Consider the following 25572-nt stretch of genomic DNA (forward strand, 5'->3'; position numbering starts at 1 on the left):
CTTTGGTGCCATCAATACAAGTGGTTTGTATTCTGAATTCTTTGAAGTCAAGGACTACATCTCCTACTCCCTCCAGAAAGAAGTCTTCCTTTGTAATTTCTAGTACATCATATTATAGATCTAAGCAGTGAAGAGTGGGCCCTAAATAACTGAAAATCCTTCAGATTTTAATATCAAAATAATCTCTCCTTTTGAGATCATGAGTCTTCCCCTACTAGCCTTTGTTTTATTCTCAAACAAGTCAAGTGCATATAATCTTGAGCTCTTGCAACGTTCCAGGTGATTTCTAAGAGCCAACTCAGGACTTACACAGCAGCAGCAGATAAGGACGATTGCGAAGGCCTGAAGAACGCCAGCCGTGCCCACAACCCATGTAAGGCGTAGAAACAAGATCACTCCAAAAATATTTTGTAGACAGGGGAGGTAAACACCCATGAAAGTACCCATTTGAGGGGTCTGGAAAGAAAGTTGACAAAAGAAAAATTATATAGTCATCTAGAAGCCATGCTTTTATCCCTTTACTTGTGTATAAAAACTTGTTCCCAACTACCATATTAATTATTAGGCAGAGATAATCAGAATATCCTAGAAGAGGCACATATAAAATCTCCATCTAATAAATGTCAATCACCATACTTTTTAATAGTCCTAGAACTATACATTTTTACTTTACACAGGTCCCCATATGTTTTTACATAAGTATTTGACCACAATCCCCCCCTTTTAAAATGTTCTGTAGTTTGAAGCTATCAGCTTTCCCTTTTCATCTAAACTGAATAATGACTTGATGGAATTCCTTTAGAATGTGGTATAAATCTTTCATAGTAGCTGGTAAATACAGTTGGTAAAATGAAGATCTGAGGGTCATTTCATTCCTGAACAACCAGGAAGCTACCTTGTTCCGTATTTTCATTTTGAGAAAAACTGAAATGCAGTCTTTGAAAAACCCAACCACTTCACCACACAGAGATGGCATCAGCAGATGGGCGTGGACACTCCTCTTCTGAAGTGCTATTTCCTCTCCCTGCAACGGTCTTCTCCCAACCAGGCTCACTGTCTCACATTGGTTAGGTCTCTGCTCAAATATCACCATCAGAAGGGCTTTCCCTGACTAACCTCTCTCCAACAGGAACCCCTTCTGCCCTGGCTTTCTTGCTGGCCAGTTGCAGTCTCTTTAGCCTGCCTTAAAAAAAATTAATTACTGAAGTATAGTTGACACACAATGTTACACTGGTTCAGGCGTACAACATAGTGATCTGACAAGTCTCTGCCTATGATATACCACAAGTGTAGCTACTATCTGTCCCTGCTTATATTTTTGTTAGAGCACTTATCAACATCTAATATACAGTTTAACAACTATCTCTTCACACCAGAATTCGGACTGCATGAGAGCAGGACGTTGTAGGTTCTCTTTTTGCTGTGACCCCGGTGCCCAGAACAGTGCCTGGCTTAAAGCAAGCATTCAATAGTTACGGAGCACAGAGTGATGCCCTGGATAGTTCCTCCTTTCTTATATATGGGACTCTTTTTATTTATCATTGTTATCCTAAGGCCTCACCTTGGTGGGCTTCTTTTTCCCCTCAGTGATGTTCTCTGCCTCTTCATGTTCCTTCGCTCCTTGTGTCAGATTAGTATAATTGGCCATACGGTTGAGGAGAGAAGATACCTTTGGTCTTGTGTCCATTTCTTCCTATAAAGTTGTAAACATGGAAGAAATGAGTAATGAAGAACACTGGAAGCATAAGCATCAAAATGGCCCATGTATCAGAAAATTGCAAATTAAATAAGAAAATATTTCACAGATAAATATTTTAAGACAATTCATCAGTGAGGCTTTATTTTCCTCCCAAGGTAAAATATCACTTAATCAGGGCTACATGAATCCTTATAAGATTCTTAAGTGAAAAGCTTTAGGATTCTTTCTAATAGCTTAACTTTACAGTAAAAACAAAATCACACTGGCCCCTACAGACAGCTGTAACCTTGTAAAAAATGTTGGTAATATTATCTTTAACTACAGTGCCCCTTTCTTTAGGCTACCAACATTCTAACAAAATTTAGGGCTATTATTTATTGCAGCACATATGGATAGCTCATTAAAAAACTTTTGTGACTGAGGGGCACCTGGGTGGCTCAGTGAGCTAAGGGTCCGACTCTTGATTTCAGCTTAGGTCATAATCTCGTGGTTTGTGAGATCGAGCCCTACATCGAACCTGCTTGAGATTCTCTCTCCCTCTCTCTCTGCCCCTCCCTGTCTCGTGTGCACAGCTGTGTTCTCTCTCAAAAATAAACAAACATTAAAAGAAAAAAACCTTTTGTGACTGAAGTAAATATTCACCACAGATCTTTTCTTCAAGTAAGCTGAAAGAAAATATCATTTAAAAGATAAGTATGCTGAGAGAACTAACATTCACATCACTGTCCAAAGCCAGAAACAAAGGCAGTGTGGGACTAAAGTAGGTTCCTTTCAAGAACCTGCCTGCAGATGCCGTCAGAGTCTGTAGGGTCTCAGGTTAAGACCTACAAGGTCCTCTTAATCTAGCAGCCTACTTCCTACACTGATTTTTGATTTAGTAGTTCTTTAAAAAAATTTTTTTTTCAACGTTTATTTATTTTTGGGACAGAGAGAGACAGAGCATGAATGGGGGAGGGGCAGACAGAGAGGGAGACACAGAATCGGAAACAGGCTCCAGGCTCTGAGCCATCAGCCCAGAGCCTGACGCGGGGCTTGAACTCACGGACCGCGAGATCGTGACCTGGCTGAAGTCGGACGCTTAACCGACTGCGCCACCCAGGCGCCCCTTGATTTAGTAGTTCTAAGGTAAGTGATAGTCCTCCCAAACACAGATTGAAAAACTCACTATTTTACACTTTGTAGATAATGCAAATATTCACATCCTAGTTGAATTATATAGCAAGGTCCCCCATATTGAGGAAGAATGTCAACATTCTTCCTCAATACTCAGAAATTTGATTTAATGGTACTTATTAGTGATCATTAGATTACATAAATAAATCAACTATAATGACAAGTTATCATAAGTATTATACTTTAACAATTAATTCTTAAAAGTATCCAGGCTGTACTGTTTTAAAACTAAATGGGATAGAAAACAGCGATCTTGAAATCTCTATTCCTGAAATCTCTGCCCTAGTCTTCTCCCAAATATTACCTCAAAGAGTGCCAGGTTTTTATCAAAATATTCATCTCCTTCTTCATAATTGGAATTATTGAGATAAGCATTTCGAGCTTTCTTATTATGCCCATCATCTGGAAAAAAAAAAAAAGTAAACCAAGTCAGTTTCTCAGTGGTATTAAAGAAGTATCAGCACCAAATAACTTCATGTTGCCTCTGTATTAACAGAACCCATTTTCATATTCAAACTACTTTATTTTTTTATTTTGAGAGACAGCGTAAGTAGAGCAGGGAAGGAGCAGGGGTGAGGGTGGGGGTGGGACAAAGGATATGAAGAGGGCTCTGTGCTGACAGCGGAGAGCCCAGGGCAGGGCTTAAACTCACAAACTGTGAGATCATGACCTAAGCCAAAGTGAGACGCTCAACTGACTGAGCCACCCAAGCACCCCTCATATTCAGACTTTAATCTGAGAGTGGGAGAACTCAATTAGCGTTGCTTGGAGAATGTGGCTCCCTCTAGAAAAGGAGCAAAAATAAATTTCTAAGAGGTAAACATAGGTCATTGCTTTTCTTAATACAAAGGCCTCTGGACACACTATTCTTTTAGGATTCTAACCTACAGAGACCCTACACTTAAAGTCACCCAAATCTAGAATAAAATTTTTTTAAAAAGTACTTATTGAGTCCTTAGTATATAATACCTTTATACACTATTGCTGTTGAACAATGGCAGCAAAAGCCCTCTACTTACAGATGTCCAACCTTTTATAAATGATATTAGGTAAAAAAACAAAAAAAAAATGACATTAGGTCATGTAACCAAGAATTATTTTTGTACAAACTCCTGCCACATATTTTTTTTCATCCCACAAGCATTTGGTGAACCAGCTATAAAGAAAAGAAAAAGAGAGAGAGAGATAAAGAGACTGGGTTCCCTAACACAGTAAAGTTTGTGTTGTATCCTTAGCTTTGGTTCTGTATTGTGTAAGAGTTATATAATTATAATCACCTTGTAGGAGAGAGAGAAAATAAAAAAATATATAAATGTCATTAAGAACTAAGACTTTAGGGGCGCCTGGGTGGTGCAGTCGGTTAAGCGTCCGACTTCAGCCAGGTCACGATCTCGCAGTCCGTGAGTTCGAGCCCTGCGTCAGGCTCTCGGCTGATGGCTCAGAGCCTGGAGCCTGTTTCCGATTCTGTGTCTCCCTCTCTCTCTGCCCCTCCCCCGTTCATGTTCTGTCTCTCTCTGTCCCAAAAATAAATAAACGTTGAAAAAAAAGAACTAAGACTTTAAATATTGATAAAATAGACACTAATATAAAATTTAAAGAAATTAACTTAAAGTCCTATAACCTTAAATGTAAGTTTGGGAAACAGTCAACAAGCTATGAATCATGTCAAAGGACAGAAAAGCCAACCTGATGGGATCCCTAATGGCTAAAAATGGGATAATATGAGCACTAAAAATAAATAATGCAATGAATTGAAAAGTAAGTATGTGAAATATCCAATATATTAAAAAAAAAAACAACTAGTCACCTTTGCAAGTTACTAAGAAAACAACACATATGAAAAACAATAAATGGAAAGAATCAAGCAATTATCTTGCCTTTCCTGTACCAACTATATTTCTAGGTGATGAAAAAGTTAAAGAAAATTTCTTCATTATAGAAACATTCTAGCTAATCAATGTGGAATTTAAAAAACAAAACAAACAAGTATAGGGAAAAAAGAGACAGACAAACCAAGAAACAGACTCTTAACTACAGAGAATTGGTGGTTACCACAGGGGAGTTGGGTAGGGGGATGGGTGAAAACAGACGAAGGGGATTAAGAGTACACTCATCATGGGGTGCCTCAGTGGCTCAGTCCATTAAGGGTCCAACTCTTGATCTCAGCTCAGGTCATGATCTCATGGTTTGTGAGATCAAGCCCTGCACTGGGCTCTGCGTTGACGGAGTCTTTCTCTCTCTCAAAATAAATAAACAAACTTAACAATTAAAAAAAAAAAAGTACACTCATCATGATGAGAATTGAGTAATGCACAGAATTGCTGAATCACTATACTGATCCACCTGAATCTAATATAACACTGTATGTTAACTGAAATTTAAATTAAAAAAATTTTTAAATGCAGATGGATTAGGAAAAAAACCCACCAATTTTCAACCCCTAATGAAATAATGGATCTAGGCAATCATCATCAATGGTTGCTAAAACCATTAGATGAAAGGCTAAGACATAACTTTATAATGGATGGATCAGGGTGATCTGGAACTCAATGATCAATGTTAACAATGCTTGTTGAAAGTAGACGACACAAACCCCTACTGTAATACAATAAAAAGTACCCTGTGCAACCTATGATGTATTCTTACCAAAAAAATGGAAGTTGAATCTAATTAAGCTTCTTAAATCTATCAGTTCACAAAAACAAAACAAACAAAACAAACAAAACAAAGCAGAGGAGGAACACGCTAAACATCACCACAAAGATGAGGCAATCACCAAATTCAGAATGTGAGAAATTCTACATGACAAATAATCTGACTTATTCAATAAATAAATGGCATAAACTAAGAAAGCAGAATTCATAATTTGAGACTTAAAATGACATACCAACCAAGTACAAGGTTTGAAACTTGTTAGAATCCTGACTCTAATCAAATGTAGAAAACAAAAACAAAAACAACAAAAAACCCCCCAAAACCCCACCTTTGAAACAGATAAATTTAAACTTTTTTTTTTTAAAGTAAATAAAATCATGTGATGTCTGGAATTTTAAGATATTCCAGGAAAAAATTAAGTGGGGATTGAAAACAGATTCTCAACATTGTTGAAACTGAGTGATGGCTTCATGGGGGTTCACTATCCTATTCTATTTACTTTTCTATATCGTTGGAAATTTCCACAATAAAAAGTTACTAAAAAACAACAAAACAAAACAGGAAAATGATAGCATGGAGCCTGCTTCGGATTCTCTGTCTCCCTCTCTCTCCATTCCTTCTCTGTTGTGCACGTGGTTTTTTTCTCTCAAAATAAACATTAAGGAAAAAAAAAAAGAAAGAAAATGAAATTCTTTTCCTCTAATGGTTCCGGAAAATTCTAAAGAGAGAATGACACAGCTTAAAATTATCACCGCTTTTAAGTAATCCATTTATTCAGTTAATTCAGTAAGCATTTATTAGGTTTTTAAAAAAATATTTATTTTGGGAGAGAGATAGTGTGCATGAGTGGGGAAGGGGCAGACAGAGAGGGAGAGAATCCCAAGCAGGTTTTGCGCTGAGGGCATAGCCCGATGTGGGGTTCGAACTCATGAAGCCTGAGATCATAACCTGAGCCGAAATCAAGAGTTGGACGTTCAACCGACTTGTACCACCCAGGCACCCCACATTTATTAAGTTCTTATGATGTGCTGGGCACAGTTCTAGGTCCTGGTGATACAGCAATAGACAGAGCAGTTAAAGATGTTGCTTTCATTGTGTGTATATGAAGTCACAGAAGACAGTTAAAAACATACACACACACACATAAAACTGATTTATAGTGGTTGTCCATTTCCACAGTGTAAATACTCACACACGCCAATTGTAAACTACTAATGTGTTGGGGTGTCTGGGTGGCTCAGTTGGTTGAGCATCTGACTCTTGATTTCAGCTCAGGTCATGATCTCGCGGTTGTGAGAAAGCTCCATGCTGGCAGTGGAGCCAGCTTAAAATTCTCTCTCCCTCTCAAAAAAAAAAAAAAAAAAAAAAAAAAAAAATCTCCCTCTTTCTCTCCCTCTGCCCCTCTCTCCTGCCCGCGTGCTCTCTCAAATAAAAAAATGAAATAAAATAAACTACTAATGTGAAGTCACTGAGAATGGTTTTGGGAAGAGATGCATACAATTGGTTCTCAGGAATTGGTATGAGCTGGCTGTAGCACACCCTTGACATAGAATGTTCAGGAAAAGACTGCATTTCAAGCAGAGGGAACAGTAATTTTAAAAAATCCTAAAGCAGAAACAACCTTAATGCAGTCATAAAACAGAATGAGTAACATGGCTGAAACAGAGAGAGGAAAGGAGAGAGCGACTGGAAAGATAGGATTTTAAAATTTCTATTTGGTCTTTTTTTATGATTCATTCTCATTTTCTCTCTCTGGGATTTCTCTCTCTTTTAACGTTCATTTATTTATTTTTTAGAGAGAGAGAGCGAGAGCACGTGCCTGCACAAGCTGGGGAGGGGCAGAGGGAGAGACAGAAACAGAATGTGAAGTGGGCTCCAGGCTGTGAACTGTCAGCGCAGAGCCCTACTCAGGGCTCGAACTCATGAACTGTGAGATCATGACCTGAGCCAAAATCAGACGCTTAACCGACTGAGCCACCCAGATGCCCCTCTCCCTGGATTTTTTTTGGTTTGTTTTTCCCTTATTCCATTTGTTCTCTTTCCTCTTTTGGAGTTTCCACATTCTATTTTTTTCAGTAATTACTTTTGAAGTTTTACCACATATGTTACTTAAACTGTTAAGTGAGTTTAATCAATAATCTGTCATCCTCACAAACAACACACTTGAACGCTTCAGTTTCAACTGTCCTCTGATTCACATAATATTACTGTTCTGTCCAATATTTCTAGTAGTTAATTTTACTACACAATAAGACACTAAAAATATTTCAGAGACAAAACACTGACTTGGGTCAAGGTCAAGGTCACTGTTCTTCTGGGATCATTTCCCTTTTACTTGAGGTCCCTTCTTTACAATTCCTTTAGAGTTTCTCAAACTCAGCACCATGAAATTTCAAGGCCACATAAGTATTTGTTGTAGTATATCATACAGTTACATCATAGGACGTTTAAGAGCATCCCTAGCTGCTAGTCACTAGAGGCCAGTAGCATCTCCCACAGTGACAATCATGAAAAGTCTTCAAACATTTCCAAATGTCCCCTGGGGGACAAAATTGTCCTCAGTTGTAAACCACTAGCTTGGAGCAAGTCTTGCGGTGAGAAACGTTCTTGGCTTTTATTTAGCAACAGTTGCCTGTATTTTGTCCTAATTATTACTGAGTATCTTGCCAAGCACAATTCTAGGATAATAAAAGCTTTGCAAACGCTTTAAGACATCATTTGCTATATATTTCGCTATGGAGAATTCTGTCATTCTGCTGTTCCGGGGAGGATCTGTACCTCTGGTGGATCTCAAGATCTTTTCTTAGGTGTTCTGCAGCATCATTAAAGATGTGTCTAGGTATAATTTTCCTTTTGTTCTGTTCACAAACCCCTTTTACCTGTTTATAACCCGTTAATTTTATTTTTTGTATCAATAACTATTTTTTTTTTCTACAAGTTCCATTTGTTCTCCTCTCTAAACAGTCCTTCATTTCTGGGTAATATGCTCATCTAACTGCACCTTTTACTGATGAAAACATTTGATAGTTTTGTATCCCAGGCTCAGAACCACTTTATCCCTCTTAAGGGTTATGTGACTAGGAATCCCAGATCCAACACCCTACTTTCCTGCTGGTTCAAGAGTCTCACAATACTGTTGCTATGAAAATCTGGCTTCAGAACAATCCTGTCCCATCCTGCTGCCTACTGGTCCAAGCCACATCCTAAAAGCTCTGGCTCCCCTTGCTGCAGTCATGGCACCTCTTTCAGGGCCTCTGTATTCTCAAGTTTCAGGTGCAACCACCTTAACTTTTAGACACTCTGGTCGTGGATGTTTCTGGTCCAACTTCCATTTGCTTGTTTATTTCGAGATGGAAGAAATATCCCTGGAGACATTGCCTACCTTTACAAGACCAATGATGCCTCCAAGATTATATCTTATTAGGGTCTACCTGTGGTGGTGGTAGGAGTGGGAGGGTCCCGTAGAGATCCTGGTCAATCATGAAAGATCAAGGCCTTCCAGGCAAGGAACAAAGTTCTCATCAGGAGTGGTTAACTGAAAGGCATGGATCAATTCTCAATCTCAGTTTCTTGGTGGGAAATCATGCTGTTTCAAAAGTACAGCCTTCAGAAGTCTGGGTCATTACTGTAACCCCAGGAAATCCCAAATGGAATGGAAATTCTAGAGTTTCTGAATAACAAGTAAGTTTTACTCTGCAGCAACTAAGAACCAAATGCATGTCCTAGGGCTGTTTTATGATTATCCAGAATCCTAAGAGGATTCCTTTGAAGGATACCTACTGACACTATCAATTAAACAGCCCAACAGATCACTATGTTTTGTTTTTCCCCATTTTACTATCCAGATAATGCTAACATTACTGGGAACTTACTGGTGTTTCACTGCACAAGTCAAACAGAAACTGATAAGTGCCATTGATTCTACTACAAATTTCAAATTTCCATTTTTTATGGCATACTTTTTTTGGTAAACATAAAATGGTATATCAAATGTCTTGCTCTTAATAAAAACTTTATTCTTGTGGTGCAATTACCTCCATATTGCTGCTTTTATAATTTGCCACTATACTACAATTGGGGGCTAAGATAAATAAATCTCACATTCCTCCCTTAGTCTCCTGATCTCGTCAAATGATGTTTGCTGGTCTGAGCTAGGCAGAACAAGAGCAGTAAATGTATTTAATTTCCTCTGGCACAGGCTTGGGTCTGAACTATGCACTGTGTGAACATGAAACGTTGTCTCAAATGTTACAAATTATGTTTTTGATTTTATAGTTTGCTTCAATCAGTAGCCAAATAAGAGGCATGCAGTATGATTGACTGCTGTATCTCCTAAGTCAAGCGTCTACTCTCTTTTTCTTCACTATTTACTTGTTGAAGAAACCATGTCCGGTGTTCAGTAGAGTTTCTGATTTTGATGATGACATCCATATGATGTTTAAATGTTGTTCGGTTTTTGTAGTTCCTATAAATTGCTAATTAGGTCTAGAGGCTTAACCACATCCAGTATTTTTAAGGAAGAGGTAGGAAAACTCCTTCACAGTGGTATTTTGATCTTCTGTCAGGAGGTTTTCTTTCTGAGATACTAGCAACTGTTGGTGATGAATGCCTAGATCCATTAATTTATGAGGGCTTACAAAATGGTGATATTCTTTTCTATTATTCTTCCTTAACTTACTAGCTGAAATACTTTTATAAAGAGATATTCCCTCTAATATACTATTTGGTTACCCATTAATACAGTTAAAAGCATGGCAAATACTTCATTCTTTCCCTTTATTAACCAACTTCGTTCACCAGAATACTCCAGTGGTGACTAATTAGCTTTTTAAAGTCTCAATATGAACTCATGAATTTAAATATTGGATATATTTCAAATGAAATTCTTTTTCTGCGTCAGTTAAGATGATTAATCCTTTAATCTCCTTTTGTTAATACACTGAATTATATAAATTGATCTTTAATGGTAAACCAACAATGTATTTCTAGCAGAAACCCAATCTGGTCAGGAGTAACTTAGAAAAATATATTGCTTGATTTAGATTGCAAATATTTCATTTAGGACATCTGTATCTGTATTCATAAGTAAAACTGGCCCATACTTGTCTCACACTGGCATTAAGTTTTGGAATCAAAGTTATGCAATCCTCAAACGGAGCTGGGGAGTATTTACTTGTTTTTCTATTCCTTGGGAGAAACTGTAGAAGAGGAATTACTGTTCCTTGGGTGTTTGGTAAAAATTGTTGTAAAAATGCCAGGGCCCACTGCTCATTTGCTTACTAAAATGTTTTAAATTAAAAATTACACACACATATACACAGCAAAATTCATTACAGCTTAATTATTTCTCACAACAGCAGTTTCACTCTTCCATCCATCTCCTCAGCCTAACCCTAAGTTTTGTAAGAGATCTGATGAGTCAGTGCCAACAACAGATACATTAAAATAACTGCCCCCTACTGACAGGAAGAAACTTAAAAGGTCTGAAAGATACTATTATAAATTCTACTCAGCAGGCAAAGCAATTGTAGTTTTTAACGTACTAGGCCTAATTATCCTAAGCAAGATTATTTTTTTTAAGTTTTTAAGTAATTTCTACATATATGGTGGAGCTCAAACTGACGACCCTGAGATCAAGAGTTACATGCTCCACTGAGCCCTCCCGGTGCCCCTAACCAAGATTTTTATAGAGAGCTGGCAAGATTTTAATTCAAACTACCAATGCCCTCTCTGAGGAACTATAAGATGGTTAGAAAATATAACCCAAGAAAATCACCTTTCCGTCTTCTGCAAACTTCTTTAAAATTTTTTTTTTTAATGTTTATTTATTTTTGAGAGAGAGACACACACACACAGAGTGTGAGTAGGGGAGGGTCAGAGAGAGAGGGAGACACAGAATCCGAAGCAGGCTCCAGGCTCTGGGCTGTCAGCACAGAGCCCGAAGCAGGGCTCGAACCCACACACTGTAAGATCGTGACCCAAGCCAAAGTCAGCTGCTTAACCGACTGAGCCACTCAGGCACCCCAACTTCTTCTTTTTTTTTTTTTTTTTTTTAATTTTTTTTTCAACGTTTATTTATTTTTGGGACACAGCGAGACAGAGCATGAACGGGGGAGGGGCAGAGAGAGAGAGAGACACAGAATCGGAAGCAGGCTCCAGGCTCTGAGCCATCAGCCCAGAGCCTGACGCGGGGCTCGAACTCACGGACCGCGAGATCGTGACCTGGCTGAAGTCGGACGCTCAACCGACTGCGCCACCCAGGCACCCCAACTTCTTCTTTTTTTTAAAATAAACCAGGCTTTGAGGGATTTTGAGGCTGTAGCTTAAACAAAGATACTCAAAGGGGCACCTGGCTGGCTCAATCAGTACAGCATGTGACTCCTGATCTCAGAGTCATAAGTTCAAGCCTCACATTAGGTGTAGAGCTTACAAAAAGGAAAGGAAAGGAAAGGAAAGGAAAGGAAAGGAAAGGAAAGGAAAGGAAAGGAAAGGAAAAAAAGAAAACAAAGAAACTAACTGAGGATGGGGCACACAAGATATAGTTATTAAGAGCATGAGAAGGAAGAACATAATCTCATCTAATGAACCTCGGAGGGAGAACCCAGGGTAGCAGGATGAACTCACCTGAGAATCTAGCCAAAAGACTCTGGACACATTCCCAGGTTTGTTTAAAAGTGAATGCAAATGTAGGTTGCCAAACGAGAGTAATGTCTGTAGTAGTCTCTTAGCAGATATTAGGGTTTTCAACTAATAATACTAAGAGAAGTCTTTTTCACAATCATATACTATTTCTTTTTGCCCACAATTTGTTTACTATCTTTTACTTAAAGTGCTTCATTAGAAACAAAATCCAGCTTGCACTGGAATGATACCAACTCCCCTGACTGTCCACTTCATTAGCTAAGTCCTTCCCTACCTCTATTACATACATGTTCCTGGCCAGAAGATAAACTACCCTCAAACTCCTCTACCTGTCGGCACGTATCAGAGACAGAATTGTTTTAATAGTTTAGGGGGAAAATTTACTTTTCATGGTCTGCCTAAATATTTCAATGAAATCTTAACCATTCCTGATCCAAATATGAAATTTTTGTACAGAGAAGAATAATTTTGAACAGTCTAAATAAACTATCCAATATAAAAGTCTAAAAAAAAAAAGAGAATAGTGACAACCCCAATATCACAAGGCTAGGACCCTTGTGATCAGATTTCTAGCTATATGTTTATGTCAAACCATTTACCTAAAAAATATTTATGGAGTGCTTAGGGTGTCAGTTACTCTTCCCGCACATAAACTCTCTCAAACAAATGAGAATTATCACCAGAAACTTAGGTTCTTAACAGAGGAAGATCAGAAAAGGAGTATCCCAGTTTCTTCAATACTCTGAACCTGTAATGAGCAAACAAGTCAAGTACTTTCCTTACTGTCAACTTTTTGATAGCTTATATTTTACATAGCTGCTCTGCACTATTCAAAGAGCTAAAAGTTCAGCAATGTAAAAATCAAAATAAGCCTCAAATCAAACCTCATGCACTGTTAGTGGGAATGTAAATTGGAGCAACCACTGAGTAAAACAGTATAGAGGTTCCTCAATATATTAAAAATAGCATTACCATATGATCAAACAATTCTATTACTAGGTATTTACCCAAGGAAAATGAATTTGAAAAGATATACTCACCCCTGTGTTTACTGCAACATTATTTATAAAAATTTTTTAATGTTTTTATTTATTTTTGAGACAGAGAGAGACAGAGCATGAGCAGGGGAGGGGCAGAGAGAGAGGGAGACACAGAATCTGAAGTAGGCTCCAGGCTCAGAGCTGTCAGCACAGAGCCCGACGTGGGGTTCGAACTCACGGACTGTGAGATCATGACCTGAGCTGAAGTCGGACGCTTAACTGACTGAGCCACCCAGGTGCCCCTATTGCAACATTATTTATAACAGCCAAACTACAGAAGCAACCCAAGTTTCTGCTGATAAGTGAATGGATGAGGATATGCTATACATATATAATGGAATAGTCAGCCATAAAAAAGAATGAGATCTTGGGCGGACCTACAGGACGTTAGGCTAAGGCTAAGTAAAATCAGGCAAAGAAAAACAAATACCACATGATTTCACTTACAAGTTGTATATAAAAAGAAAACAAACAAGCAAACAAAAGACCTTTAAAAACAAAGAACAAATGTTGACACAGAGGAGGTGGGTGGGGGGATGGGTGAGATAAAGGGGATTAATAGCATAAAGTATACAGAAGCAGAATCACTATGTTGTACAGCTGAAACTAATGTAACATTGCATATCAACTATATTCAAATTTAAAAAAGATTTAAAATTCTTTTGACATTTAAAAAGATTTATTTATTTTGAGAGAGAATGCAAATGCGAGGCAGGAGGTGGGGCAGTGAGAAAAGGGGACAGAGAATCCAAAATGGATTCTGTGCTAAAAGCAGACAGCCCGACAGAAGGCTTGAACTCACGAACCGTGAGATCATGGCCTGACCTGAAGTTGGACACTTAACTGACTGAGCCACCCAGGTGTCTCTAAATTCAATAGGAAAAAAAAAAAAGAGACTGATACAAACTTCCAGTTATAAAACAAGTAAGTCATGGATATCAGTAGTATAGCATAGGAAATATAGTCAATAATACTGTAAATAACGTTGTATGGTGACAGATGGTGACTACACTTATGGTGGCAAGTACTGAGCAATGTATAGCATTGTCCAACCAATACGGTATACGCCTGAAATTAATGTAACACTGTATGTTAATTATACTTCAATAAAAACAAAACAAAAAACCAACAAAAACTCTAACAACAAAAAGTAAGCCTCAAATCAAAAGACACACACATATACAAAATGGCTGTCAGTGTATTTAAAAAGCACTTAACCTCATTCATAATTAAAGAGATACAAATAAAAACTAGACATGCCATCTTCATCTAGGGAAAAAATTTTTTTTTAAGATTGGTTATCTACTTTTTATGATAGGGAGCCCAAGTATGCTTCCACACTCCTAATTGGTAGAAGTCTAAGTTGATGTATCCTTTTGAAGACAGGTATTCCTTTTGATCAAAGAATTCTACTGTTAGGAATTTTTCTTTCAAATATACTGGCAATGAGATTGCAAGAGTATACGTACAAGATGTTCACTGTAACATAATTTTTAACAGTAAAACACCTGGGAATAAATGGTCCAGAATAGGGAACTGGCTGTGTAAAATTAAAGTACAGGAATACAATGGAATACTATTCTAAAACAGAGGAATAAGGCAAATCTTTATGTACTGAAATGTCACAAGGTAAAATGTTAAGTCAAAGAAAGGAAGTCATAGTCTGTAGAGTATAATTCCATGGAGAAAAAAGGAAAAAAGATAGTCATAGATGGTAAGAAAATGTGTAATTAAAAATTTCCAGAGAATTTCCAAGAATAAGTACCTCAGGGGATAGAGGTAAGGTGGTGAGGAGAAGAGATAATTTAGAGGACTCTACTTTCTGTACATATACTCTTTATTGTCTGAATCCTCACCAGAGTATGTTTCCTTTCTTTATTTTAATTTTTTATCAGTCTTGTGATGCTGTGAAATACCTATTAAATTACAAGCTTACTGAAATTTAAATATGTGATAACTAGAAGACATAAATTTATTTCCAAAACTTATTTAATAGATAAAGAACTGGAACATCAACTTCTACAGCTTAAGGTCATGCTGTTTATGAAGTACTTTCAGCAATTAAAATGAAGGCGATTAAAGACCAAGAAAAATAATAAAAAGGCAAAGTAGCTGCAAAGCCCAAGCTTATAGAATATTATAGTTATCTTCTTGACAAAATTATCTTGGAAAAAAGATCTAATTTTTACAGACTAAAAAAAAAATTTTTGTTTTTAATGTTTGTTTATTTTTGAGAGAAAGAGACAGAGTGTGAGTGGAGGAGGGTAGAGAGAGAAGGAGACACAGAATCCGAAGCAGGCTCCAGGCTCTGATCTGTCAGCACAGAGCCTGATGTGGGGCTTGAACTCACAAACTGTGAGATCATGACCTGAGACGAAGTCAGACGCTTAACTGACTGAGCCACCCAGGTGCCCCTACAGATTTTTTTTTTTTTTAACACAAAACCATGTAAATTATTTTTATATGTGACTACATTGAGGCTCAACAATCAATTGTACAAGTAGTTTCCTAAAACTTATCAAATTAGGACCAGAAATACCAGGAAAAAATGTTGAGAAGTGAAAAGCAGAAGAGGGGATAGAAAATAGAATTAGAAGTGGGAGTAATGTCTGTTAGTATACGCAGGAAAAGGGTGACTGTAGAGAAAGTCAATCCCATAGTAATACTATACCTAACAGCTGGCTGTGTTCCCCTGTGATGGAGTTCTGACTCGGGTCTGAAAAACAAACAATTGAAAAGAAAAGAAAAAAATGAATGACCAAAACAAATAACTTCTTAAAAATCAGCAACAAAAGTCAACCAAGGAAATAAGCAAAAAAAAAACCCCAAAAACCAAAAACCAAAAGTTTTTTAGTGATCAAAATACATTAATGAATGGATAATAAAAACAGAATAAACTATTTTAAAAAATAATCACACAGCTTCTTTGAAAAGTTAACTAACAGAATTACCATGAGACCCAGCAATTCCACTCTTAGGCATATACTCAAAAGAACTTAAAACAGGGACTCAAACAGATATTTATATGACAACGTGTATAGGAGCATTGTTTACATTAGTCAAAATGGAAACAACCCAGTGTCCTTCAACAGATAAATGGATAAACAAAAATGTGGTATATCATACAATGGGATATTATTCAGCCATAAAGAGGAAACGAAATTCGGATACGTGCTACAACATGGACAAACCTTGAAAATATGCTAAGGGAAATGAGCTAAGAGCAGAAGGACAAATATTGTATAATTCCATTTAAAAAGAAATAACCAGAAAAAAGTAAACTAACAAAACAATCACATAAATTTGACCAAGCAAAAATAGTTCCGTAAAGTAGAAGGATGATTCGGGGCTTAGGACATGGGCTACATTTTCTCTTTAATGACAAAGGAACATAATGGCCATAGCAGCTCAAAGTCAAGACACAAGTAAAGCACTCATTACTAGATATGTCCTGATTCGACTTCATGATAAAATAACTAAACAGGCTTTTAGAAATATGTTTCTTCAGTAATCTATAATAAAACTAGTGGCAATAAGCCAAGTTCCTAATGCAAGAGGTATTGACAATCACCATTTAACAACTAACCACTTGCTTATTTTAAAGGCTTGAAAAGCATTAAGGGCTAAACATGGAAGACTTTGAGCTCCAGTTTCCTCAAAGATTAAGTGTCTTGAGATATGAGGATTATATCTGGCTTCCCTGTGTCTGGGAAACAGAAATAATTTTAGATGAGGGTGTCTGTGAATTATGGGGGGAAAGTTAGTATTTTCTCCAAGTATGATGTCAGCAACAAACTACATAAAAGTACCTGTGATTTTTGTTAACAATAAATATCTGGTATTTTCATATCACATTATAATTGTTGCATGTATCTCATAATATGATTTAGGTGCAATACTACTTTGAAATTATGGTAGTTATTAAATGGCTTCTAGATCTTTTTCGATGCATTGATAAAAAAGCACTTATATTAGATCATGAATTTAATATTTTGATAATTGTATTTCAATATAATAGGGTTCTTTAAAAAAAAATCTATTCTTGAGAAAGGGAGAGAATGTATGTGTGAATGGGGGAAGGGCAGGGAGAGAGGGGGGTAGAAAGAATCCCAAGCAGGCTCTGCACTGTCAGTGCAGAGCCCGATGTGGGGCTCAAACTCCTGAACTGTGATATCATGACCTGAGACGAAATCAAGAGGCAGATGCTCAACCAACTGAACCACCCAGGGGTCCCTAACAGGGTTCTTTTTAATGCTATACCTATATATTTATATGTGTGTATAATCCTTTACACATTAAAAAAGGTTATTCTGAAAAGGAATTTGTAGACTTCAGACTGCCAAAAAGGTCCCAGATACAAAAAAGATTTAGAATTACTGTTTCAAACAAAATTCAAATAATATTTTCAATGGTGCTCATAAATGTTTTTTACATATAATTAAATATAACACTTTAAGCATCCCAGACAGAAAGAACCACTCAGAATCCTTAACAAATTCTGGTCTGATGAACAGCACATACTCTGATCGAGGAGGAAAGAAACCTGATTGATACAACTGAAGTTTAAATGCTATATGAACATTTTAAAATATATTTTTAGATTTTCTTCCTTAATTTGGTTTTGAAAAAGAGATATTCTCAGATATTTTCCCCAACATACCATCAAGTGGGTTGTCAAGTTTTTAAATTTAAACTCATCTTATTTCCCATATACATAAACAATATGGGTTTGCACATAAGACAAAGCAGGAATAACAGTTCTATAGTACATCAGTGTATTAGATTGATCCTGTTTCTCCCTCTCTCATACATGCACACATAACACACACACATATAACTGATAAATTAGGCCCTGTCAATACAGAGAAGCAGGTGTATAGGTAGCAAAGAAAGAAGAACAGAGAAAGAATCACAGAATTTTAGAACCAGAAGAACTATGGTCATCATCTAGATCTATTCTAGTGATTCCAAAGGAAAAGTTGGAGAGGAGCTATCAGCATCATTTATTTTTCTCCTTAAAACCATACCAACAACCCTTCTCAAGATTCTGATTCCCAGGGGTGCCTGGGTTGGCTCAGTCAATTAAGCCTCTGACTTCAACTCAGGTGATGATCTCATGGTTTATGGGTTCAAGCCCTGCAGGGGACTCTGTGCTGACAGCTCAGAGCCTGGGGCCCGCCTTGGATCCTCTGTCTCCCTCTCTCTCTCTGCCCGTCCCCTGCTTTCTCTCTCTCTCTCTCCCCCCTAAAAACACACATTAAAAAATAAATAATAAAAAAACAAAATCACCAAAAACTATTTATTTAATTTATTTAATTATTTTTTTCAGTGTTTATTTATTTTCCACAGAGAAAAAGACAGTGTGAGCCAGAGAGGGTCAGAGAGGGAGATACAGAATCCAAAGCATGCTCCAGGTTCTGAGCAGTCAGCACACAGCCTGATGTGGGGCTCGAACTCACAACTGTGAGATCATGACCTGAGCTGAAGTTGGACGCCCAACCGACTGAGCCACCCAGGTGCCCCAAAAGAGTATTTAAAAAAAAAAAAAAAAAAGATTCTGATTCCCAGATGCTGTCATTAATGGGAATGCCTTTTATGTATGCCAGGATGGAGCAAAGGTGAGAACCTCTTAATACTTATAGTCGAGAAGATGAATGGTTGGTTAGTAAGTGGCCAAAGACATGGCACACTATTGCCAAAAGAGAAAGCTCACAGAGACAGTCTTGATCTTTTGGGAACTTATGTTCATGCTTCTTGATACTCTGTAATTCTAACTTTTTTTGTCCGAAAATGAAGCATAATAGCCTAAAACAAGTAATTTGGAATTGCCAGGGAATCTATGAATAGAAGAACAACTCAGATAACTCAGGCAGAATAGGTATGATTTTAGATGGGGGAAACAAATGATTTTCTTCTTAAACATTACCTCCTTCTATACTATCTACTTCCTTGCCTTCTGAGCTGTGCACACATGCCGTATGTACGCTTTCTAGTGAAGCCAGGACTCTTCCTTTGAACACCCTCTTGTATTTGAGATGAATAGAAATAAGTGTTTTGTTTAGTTCTTTATTCAACTTAGATTTTTGTTTTTAATTTTTTATAATTGAAGGAATGCAGGGCAACCTTTACTTGATACTTACTTGGTAATTTGAAGACTAACCTCCAAGAACCTGCAAATACTTCACTGATACATGTAAAACTTGAAACAAGGGCAAATCTACGAGTAAACAGGTTCATGAACCTACTAGAATGAAACTAGCCATGCATGTAAAAACCAGAACTAGTAAATGGGTTTAAGTTGAGGGGTGTTTCTGAGTGTGCAATCCAAATTGTGTAATCAATCTGGTAACACTGCTCTGAGATATGTCTAGGCATCTTTCTATTGTCTTATGTCTGAACTCTCCCATTTAATATTTTTCCTGCCTACGTCTGGTGAGGGCACACCTAAGTTTGCCGAAGAATGGGAGTTGTCCTATACGTTACTCAAAATGACATTTATTTTAAAACTGAATTACTTCCTGCAATAGAAACAACTTGCCAATAATGTAACTATTTTTACATTTGATGGCCTTCATAAACTAAGCTATTCATAGGTTATAACTCAAAAGGTTATACACCACATTATACTCAAAAGCCTATGATACTCTACCAGTCAAAATGGCAGTTGAAATAGAAACATGTACCTTTTCATAAGTAAATGCAATCAGAAAAATGACCTCAAAGTATTTCCTTGTAACAGTAATGATATAGTAGTTTTACAAATGGGCACTTGCTCAATATATTTTATCCTGGGTAAATGGTAAAGAGTGGAGATTTTATTTAGTTTCTTACCATATGCCTTAAAGAATAGAGAGAAAAATGATTGTGGGTGGTACTCGCTTGCAAAACTGCCTCTGTAAATAGTTTTTCTGAAGAGTCTAATTATCTCCCTTGGTTTGCCCATAGCAATAGCCTTTAATCACTTCATCTACCATTCTTGGTAGAGAATTTGAAGCAAATAAAAGCTAGCTTGTATCTTGCATCTAAAACTCAGTGTAGGCTTTAGTCTTTACTAAAGATAGAATTAGTAATTTCATTAAAAGACACAATCAATAATGGGAACTGTTAGGCCTAATTATTTTAGAAAAAGAAGTGGGCATGACCAAGTGAATACACATGAGGACAATTAGCTTATTATGCTACTGTCTATATTATCTAGACACACTTCAAAAACCTCTTTCAGGATACAAAATATCTGAAAGCACCAGTCTTAACACATTCTTTAATTTTCTGGACTCCAACTTTCAAAAAACCAAAGTTTCTTAGCACCAAGAAAAACCATTTTGACTCAGTTAGGCAAAGGGGATTAAAAACGGAACACTTACTCTTAACATTTCACACTTAGATTCTGCCTGTCTATATGGTTACTTATTGTGGTGGGGAACCCAAGGATGAAAACAAGTTGAAATAAGGTACAATCTGAAGAAGCATATCCTCCTTATATACATTTTGAACTTACTGCAATGAGACCAGAGTGACATAGAAATATTTACATGTGATTAACTGGGCTTAAATAAATAGATGGGTGAAAAACATAAAGCAATTTTGGTGAAATAATTTAGCTGTAAGGTGGAAATGTAAAGTAATGCATACAAAAGTTAATAAATCATTAGTTCTTTATGTTTCTAGTCTATCCAACAGTCAAAAGATCCTTACCTGAATTTTTATTATAATAAGAACAAAATTTTAAGAAGATATTTAGAACATAGTTCTGCCAAAATAGATAATTTCTGCTAGGACTTACAGTTTTGTCCAAACTATCAGTCATGCAAGTGAACTGTGTCGACAGCTAGCCATGGAGAGAATAAGCTATGGTAGCAGGGAACCAAGGACTGTACTTCTTGTACTGGGTATATTTCTTAGTATATTAATACAGATTTGGTGACAAAATGATTGGGGGCAGGGATGGTAAATCACTTGGCAAATATATGTAACAGTCAAGTAGCTTCCTATAATGTTTAATTTCTCAGACGCTTCAATATGCTAATGACTGCCTACCTAATCTTCAAAAGAAGAATATTTGGCATTCTTAAATACATCAGAAAACCAAAACTCATTTTTCATCAAACATCTTATGTAATTAGTTTTCTATTGTATACACTTTGGGAAACATTCAACCCATTCATATCAATATACTAAGGTTAAAAGATAACTCCCTGAATTATCATTCTCATTTATTCATTCATTCACTTAGCAATAGTTCTGTTAAAGCAGTATCCTCCAAATTTGCCCAGTCCAAAGAATCATCTGGAGTTATTTGCTAAACTGGAGTTATTTGCTAAATTGGGTCACATAAGTAACCCTAATAACTTGATCTTATGGGAAAAACCTGAGATTCTGCATTTTTATGAAGTGCCCAGATGACCACTACAAATCTTCATTCACTGATTTCAAGTATATGACTAATTAAGTCCTAGGCATGGTTCTATGTGCTGAAGATTAAGCAGTAAATAAGAAAGACAAATTTTCTGTTCTCATGCAGACATGAGAAGATAAAGAACAAAAGAAAATAATCAAGATTATTTTCTTTATAACATTTATCAAAAGCCAAAAAGTAAATAGAGGACCACCTGGGTGGCTCAGTTGGTTGAGCATCCAACTCTTGATTTTGGCTCAGATCATGATCCCAGGGTTATGGAATTGAGCCCTGTGTTGGGCTCTGTGCTGAGCATGGAGCCTCCTTAAGATTCATTCATTCACTCTCTCTCTCTTTCTTCCCTGCTTGTGTATTCTCTCTCTAAAATAAAAATAAATAAATAAAACAAAAGTGAGTAGAGAGGCTATTTTGGATCGGCTGGACAGTAATGGCCCGAGGCCTCACTTTCTGAGGAGTTAACCTTTACGATGAGATCTACATGTAAAGGAGACAGACATGTGAGGATCTTGAAGAAGACTGACCAGGGCAGAGAAGCAGCCATGCAAACGCCCAAAGATGGGAATAAGCGAAACATTAATGTAGCTAAAGCACAATGAGTAAGAAAGTGGTTTAAAAAAAAAAAAGTCTTCAAACTAGGTAGCAGATACATGCCGGAGTATCGCAGACCGTGGTAAAGAGTGTAAATTTTACTCTAAAGTGAGGTGAAACAATGGGAAGGTTTTATTTATTTATTATTATTATTATTTTTTTTTTTTTTTAGTAAGACAGGGTTTTTTTTAATGTTTTTTTAAACGTTTTATTTATTTTTGAGACAGAGAGAAACAGAGCATGAGCAGGGGAGGGTGAGAGAGAGAGGGAGACACAGAATCTGAAACAGGCTCCAGGCTCTGAGCTGTCAGCACAGAGCCCGATGCGAGGCTTGAACTCACGGACTGCGAGATCATGACCTGAGCCGAAGTCGGACGCTTAACCGACTGAGCCACCCAGGCGCCCCATTGGGAAGGTTTTAAATAGCAGCAAGACAAGTCTGGTTAAATTAAAAGATGCAGGCTGCTGGTTGAAGAATGGATTGTGGAAGGAACAAGAGCAAAAATGGGGGAAGTAACTGGGAGTCTACTGCAGAAATCTTAGGAAGATATGGTAATGGCTGTACTCAAGATGGTGAAATCCATGGTGAGAGAGTGATGTTATCTTCCAGAAGAACTCTTTAGTCTTTAGAGACAATATCCATGTTACTCTAAATCTACAGTTCATCTTTTACTCAACAAAATTTTTTGAGCACCTTCTACATATGAAACATTATTCTAATTACTACAAATGCAGTAGCAAAATCCCTGCCATCAAGAGCTTACATGATCAAAGAGCAACATATATGTCAAGAGTGAGGAGTTATAAAACAAACCAAAAAAGCAGAGTAAGAGAATGCAAAGGATCAGCAGGGGGGATGGTTTGTGTACTAGTTTAGATACTGAGTCTAAAAAGGTATTTCATGGGGCACCTGGGTGGCTCAGTCGGTTAAGTGTCCGACTTTGGCTCAGATCATGATCTCATGGCTCATGAGTTTGAGCCCTGTGTGGGGCTCTGTGCTGACAGTGCAGGGTCTGCTTGGGATTCTCTCTCTCTGCCCCACCCACTTGCTCTCTCTCTCAAAATAAATACACTTAAAAAAAAAAAAAACAAGAAAATTAAAAATGTATTTCAGGGGGCACCTGGGTGGCTCAGTTGGTTGAGGATCCATCTCTTGATTTTGACTCAGGTCATGGTCTCACAGTTCATGAGGCTGAGTCCTCTGGTGGTGGACTCTGCACTGACAGTGTCAAGTTGGCTTGGGATTCTCTCCCCACCCCCCGCCCTTACTCGTGCTCGCTCATATGCACACTTTCTCTCAAATAAACATTAAAAAAATAAATAAAAAATTCACATTTGGCCAGCAACTTGAAGTGAGGCATCTAGGCATACACATATCTGTAGGAAGAACACTCCAGGCAGAGGAAATAGTGCAAAAACCCTGAAGCAGGTGATGTTAGCATGTTCAATGAACAGCAAGGTGGCAGGGTAAAAGTGATAGGACACGGGATAAGAGATGGACGTGTGTGGTGGAGAAGGAGGCATACATCACATGGGGTCTTATAGGACACATTAAGGACTTTGGGTTTTACTTTGTGTGAACTAGGAAACCATTGGGAGGTTTTGATTTATGCTTTAACACAATCACTCTAGCTGTTGTCTGGAGAACAGATTGCAGGAGGCAAGGGAGGAAGAGGAAATAGAAGGCTTTTGCAATGGTCCAAGAAAGATAATGGTAGCCTGGATCAGGTCAGAATTATCAGAGCTGCTGAGAAGTGGTCAGAGGCTGGGTATGTTTTAAAGGAAGGGTTCACAAGGTTAACATACTGATGGACTGGAGGTGGTCGGGACTGGGGGCAGAGGGGAGAAAGGAGTCGAAGATTTTTCTAAGAACAAGGAGACGAAAAGAGATGCCGTTTCCTGAGTTGTGGGAGACTGGGAGAAGAGCGATCTTGAGTGGAGTGGGTCAGAGGAGACATACTGTGACAGCTGTGCAGCTATTCTGGAGCAAATAACAAGGCATAGTGAAAAGAGAACATAGGATCTGGAAGCAGATAAAGCTCAGGTGCAATCCTAGCTCTGTATACGCTATTCATGTAATTGCCAAAATGATTTAATATTCCTTAGCTGTAATTTACTATCTATGCAACAGGAATACTACACTACAGAAAATTACCGTGAGGACTACAGACTGTAGATGCTCATTAAATGGTAACTATTAAGAAAATTGAGATGATGGGACTCCTGGGTGGCTCAGTTGGTTGAGTGTCCGACTCGTGATTTTGGCTCAGGTCATGATCCCAGGGTTGTGGGATCGAGCCCTGCATTGAGCTCTATGCTGGGCATGGAGCCTGCTTGAGATTCTGTCTCTCTCTGCCTCTGTTCCTCTCCCACACTTGCACTCTCTCTCTAAAGTAAAAAAAATAATAATAATCAAAAAAAGGAAATTGAGATGAGCCATGGAATGATCCTTAAGAGAAATAACTGTGATTAAATTAGAATTTAGGTAGCTGGGGATATTTCTTAGAACTTTAAACATTTTGCAGTACAGCAGTACTTAGAAAAATGCAAAAGTTAATACAGGTGAATCCTTGGACTGATCTACACACTGACTTAAAATTGTGATACTAATAGTTTGAGTCACTTGTCTTATTTCAAACTTAATACATTTATAGTTTGGACTAAATATGCATTAACATAGGATTTGGAATTTTTTGATAAAATAATTACAATAGTAATTGTCCAGGAGCGTCTGTGTTACATTCCCAGTACAAGTTTACTAATATGACTCCTATTCGAATAAATAATGTAACTCAGTAAGTTTTAAACACACCTAAAACTGTGTTTGGATACCGTGAGGAATAAAAGAATGAGTGTACGGTATTTCCTGACATGAAGCAGCTCACAACTCACAATCTAGTTGAAGGGTCAAGTTCAAAATAAGAAACTAAAGAAAGAATGGTAGTAGTACTTCACATTTAGTAACATCTAACAGCTTTTAAAATGTCTTCCCATATTTCACTGGATTCCCATGATGATTCTGTGAAACAAACAAATAAGCAAAAGCTAAGTTGGGCTCAATGGTTTGGCCAAGGTATATACTGAGTGTACATTTCAAAGACTGGCTTGAACCTGGATTCTGATTTTTCTATTACATGATACTGGCCATAAAATGTAGGTACAAGAATGAGTATTAATAATATAGTCAACCCTTCATTATCCAGAAAAATATATTAGGAATAAAATAAGGTAAAAGAAATTATAACAAGGTATTTATGCAATAATTACAAATCAGAAAAATAGGTATCTAATGTGTGGCACAGTGATCATTAAAAAACATAACTTATCCCAGTAAGATGAAACTCTCTCCTTGATCTCTT

At 37.3% G+C, this 25572-nt stretch overlaps 1 protein-coding gene across 4 annotated transcripts in view; it reads right to left on the reverse strand.

The window, feature by feature from the left end:
* Positions 1-25572, reverse strand: part of SLC12A6 (solute carrier family 12 member 6) — an 89118-nt gene that overhangs the window by 25715 nt on the left and 37831 nt on the right. For 3 of the 4 annotated variants that reach the window (XM_045450143.1, XM_045450145.1, XM_045450146.1), the window contains exons 2-5: positions 15881-15925; positions 3177-3274; positions 1562-1693; positions 310-456 (exon numbers count right to left, since the gene is read on the reverse strand). In XM_045450143.1, the coding sequence (XP_045306099.1) occupies positions 310-456; positions 1562-1693; positions 3177-3274; positions 15881-15925 (422 nt within the window). The remainder of the gene's footprint in view (positions 1-309; positions 457-1561; positions 1694-3176; positions 3275-15880; positions 15926-25572) is intronic. The other variant, XM_045450144.1, reaches the window with a different exon arrangement.

Source organism: Leopardus geoffroyi, chromosome B3, assembly GCF_018350155.1.
Source record: "Leopardus geoffroyi isolate Oge1 chromosome B3, O.geoffroyi_Oge1_pat1.0, whole genome shotgun sequence".
Taxonomy (NCBI): domain Eukaryota; kingdom Metazoa; phylum Chordata; class Mammalia; order Carnivora; family Felidae; genus Leopardus; species Leopardus geoffroyi.